At 43.3% G+C, this 2971-nt stretch overlaps 1 protein-coding gene across 1 annotated transcript in view; it reads left to right on the forward strand.

The window, feature by feature from the left end:
- The window catches only part of EIF2AK4 (eukaryotic translation initiation factor 2 alpha kinase 4), an 86223-nt gene that overhangs the window by 6334 nt on the left and 76918 nt on the right, over window positions 1-2971 (forward strand). The window contains exon 3 of the mRNA XM_019519926.1: window positions 2130-2232. Coding sequence (XP_019375471.1) covers window positions 2130-2232 — 103 coding nt within the window. The remainder of the gene's footprint in view (window positions 1-2129; window positions 2233-2971) is intronic.

Here is a 2971-nt window from a genome sequence, read left to right on the forward strand (position 1 = left end):
TTTCTGCTGCTGCATGCTTCCTGGGAGGGCATGGGGAGCGTGTGCCCCCAGATCTGCATGGGGTGAGGGTGGGCTGCTGCTGCGGGCTGGAGCTGGGGGGCTCGGCCAGGCTGTGCTTGAGGCGAACAGTGGCAGTGCTTGGAGGAGGCTACAGGTAGTGCTGCAGTCACCCCAAAATTTGCCATGGCCCCTCCCCCCCACCATAGCTCCCTTCCAGCACCACTGCCACCTGCCCCAAGCACAGTTCCGGCCCAACCTCCCACCAGGAATGGCACCACCCCTGGTGACATCCAGCCCCACCCCATCCCACGTGCAGATCTGGGGGTACCCCACCATGCCCTCCCCAGGTATATGCAGCAATGGGAGCTGCACCCTCAGGTGAACCCCACACCCTGCCCTGCTCTGGCTGTACAGCACCTGCCCCTGCCCCAGTCTCTCCCTCACTGAGGGGGCTGCAATCTGCCCCCCATGCTCCTCTCCCCACCCCCATTTCCCCAGAACAGACTTAACAGCCAGATGTTGCTCTCCAGACTGCCAGGCTGTGCTCCTGGCCACATGCATGCTGCATCTGTGCATGTGCACAGGGCATTTATCAGCCACATCAGGCAAAAATAACCAATTTCCGGTACTGTCAATTATCCCTGTATTGGTGCAGATCCAATATGGGACCGATGTATTGGTGCACCTCTAATTTTATCTTGTTTATTGCTTTTATTCTTGCCTTGAACATGTCTGTTTTTTAGACGTGGGGTATAGAAGTGGGGGACTTCTTGAGTGATCCATCTGGCAATGAGTAATCCTTCTGAATCGTGCACTTGAAACACATCATCCCTCATTATTCCTCATGTGACACAGCTGACAATGTCAGTTAGCATTTTAAGCTCCAGTTCAGCAAGGTACATAACCGCATGTGCAGCTTGAACTGTGTGTCCTATAGAAATTAGTGAATCTACTTGAGGACTTGCAGTTAATATGTGACTTCACTGAATAAGAGGCAAAATAATTATCTTTAAAGTTATGCACTTGCCCTATTTAAACCTGCTGTTCTGTACAGTGCTGAATAAGCCTTTTGGTGCACTGATGGGTATTTTTCTTTCAAACTATAGAACAAGATTGCAAGTGATATGTCCTTGTCTAGGGTTTGGCCTTGATAGTACTTCCATAATTTTCTGGATAAGGTTTACTCTGGTCGAATATGCCAGTAGGTAATACGGCACATCTGCCTGTGATGTTGTCCACCACTACATGCTCCAACGCAAAAGTGACTCCACTTTAGTACACCCATTTGTTTTTGAGCACCAGTTGTTTTCTGAATAGGAAAGGGAAACATTCCTAACCAAATGATGATTTGGATTTGATTATGTCCTGAAACAAAAGGTTTGGCAACCCTTAATGTTTGTATTATTTAAGCTAGCATAATTGCAGATTTTTTTTCTTATGCCTAAAGAAGCTTAAACTTTTAAAAGATCATGCTGCTATTTACCTTAATATATTCTAATACAGTGTATGGCTCAGACTAATTTTATATTGCCTGTGTATTAGATAAGGGAATCTATATCTAAAACATCCATATCTCAAATCAGTAATATGTGTCACATTTTCAGTACAGGTTTCCCTTGCTGACCACAGTTTTGAGTATCCACGCTTAATATTCTATATACCGTTTTGGCTACCGCAGTATACAGTTTTGAGTAACCATGGTTTTCTGTGGCTCTGCGTCATCCCGCCACCTGCCACTTTTCCAATAAGCCTTTTGTCTTGCCAACCACAGTTTTGCCAACCATGGGAACTTTCAGGAACCTAACCCCAGCGGTTGGGGAAGGAAACCTGTATGGTCTTTTAAAAAAGAAGTTATTGGTAAGAGGCCTACTTAGCACAGCCAGCTATATCCGGACAGTTCTGCTGGTTGTAACTGTTTAGTCTCTTTTGAGCTAGGAAACTGGACTGTTGTGTATAAAGTAGTTTTATTGAGCAGTTTTGTGGACAGTAAATTACTTGTTTGGGTATTGTATAGTGATTGTTGGCTCACTGCCAAGAAAACCTTTTATTAACCTGTTTTGTAGTCTGCATGTTCTCTGATATGCATCTGATTCTTGATGTATGCATTTCTTCTGATTTCCTTCTCCCAGTGTTCCTGAAATAGAGCTAAAAAATGCAAAAGGCTTGTCAAATGAAAACATTAATTTACTAAAAAAACAATTGGAGGAATTGGCAAAACAGTGCTGTGGAGAGGTAAGAGTTTTTTTGTGAAAAGCCTCATTTATTCCTAAAGAGTTTTGAAAATGTTGCAAAGTTAACTATTGTCAAAATATGGAACTACAAATATATCAAAATTAGGAAGTGGTTATACCTCACTTCATAAACTGTATTTTACAGCTCATTTTTATACATGTTTACCTGCACAGAAATTTCCTACAGATAAACACGTGTGTTTAATTTTCTTTCTTTTACCTTTTGAAATGGAGAAAAACTAGAAGTGTTAGTTCCTTCAGTATATTAAAATAGGAAATTGAGAGCAAAAATATCCTTCTAGACCTCTATGTCAATTGCCTTGGCACTTTGGTCTGGCCATATTTGCTTGGCTTGTTTTCTAATTATACAGTATATTTCTGTTCTATTACATCTGATAATTCTCTGACAGCTTCTTTAAAAAGATTCCTCAAAACATTTTCAGTTCCTCTGGGAACTAACAGTTTACTATCTTCAAGAAGGGGAAGAGGGAGGACCCAGGCAACTATAGGCCCGTCAGTCTTACCTCAGTCCTGGGGAAACTCTTTGAGAAGATCATCAAGGAGCACATTTGTGATGGGCCGGCATCAGAAATGATGCTCAGGGGCAATCAGCATGGATTTATTAGGGGGAGATCATGTCAGACCAACCTGATTGCCTTCTACGATCAGGTCACAAAGGCCATGGATGCAGGTGTCGCGGTGGATGTAGTCTTTCTGGACTTCAGCAAGGCCTTTGACAC

The sequence above is a fragment of the Gavialis gangeticus genome, unplaced genomic scaffold, assembly GCF_001723915.1.
Source record: "Gavialis gangeticus isolate Ggan-Ray unplaced genomic scaffold, GavGan_comp1, whole genome shotgun sequence".
Classification (NCBI taxonomy): Eukaryota; Metazoa; Chordata; order Crocodylia; family Gavialidae; genus Gavialis; species Gavialis gangeticus.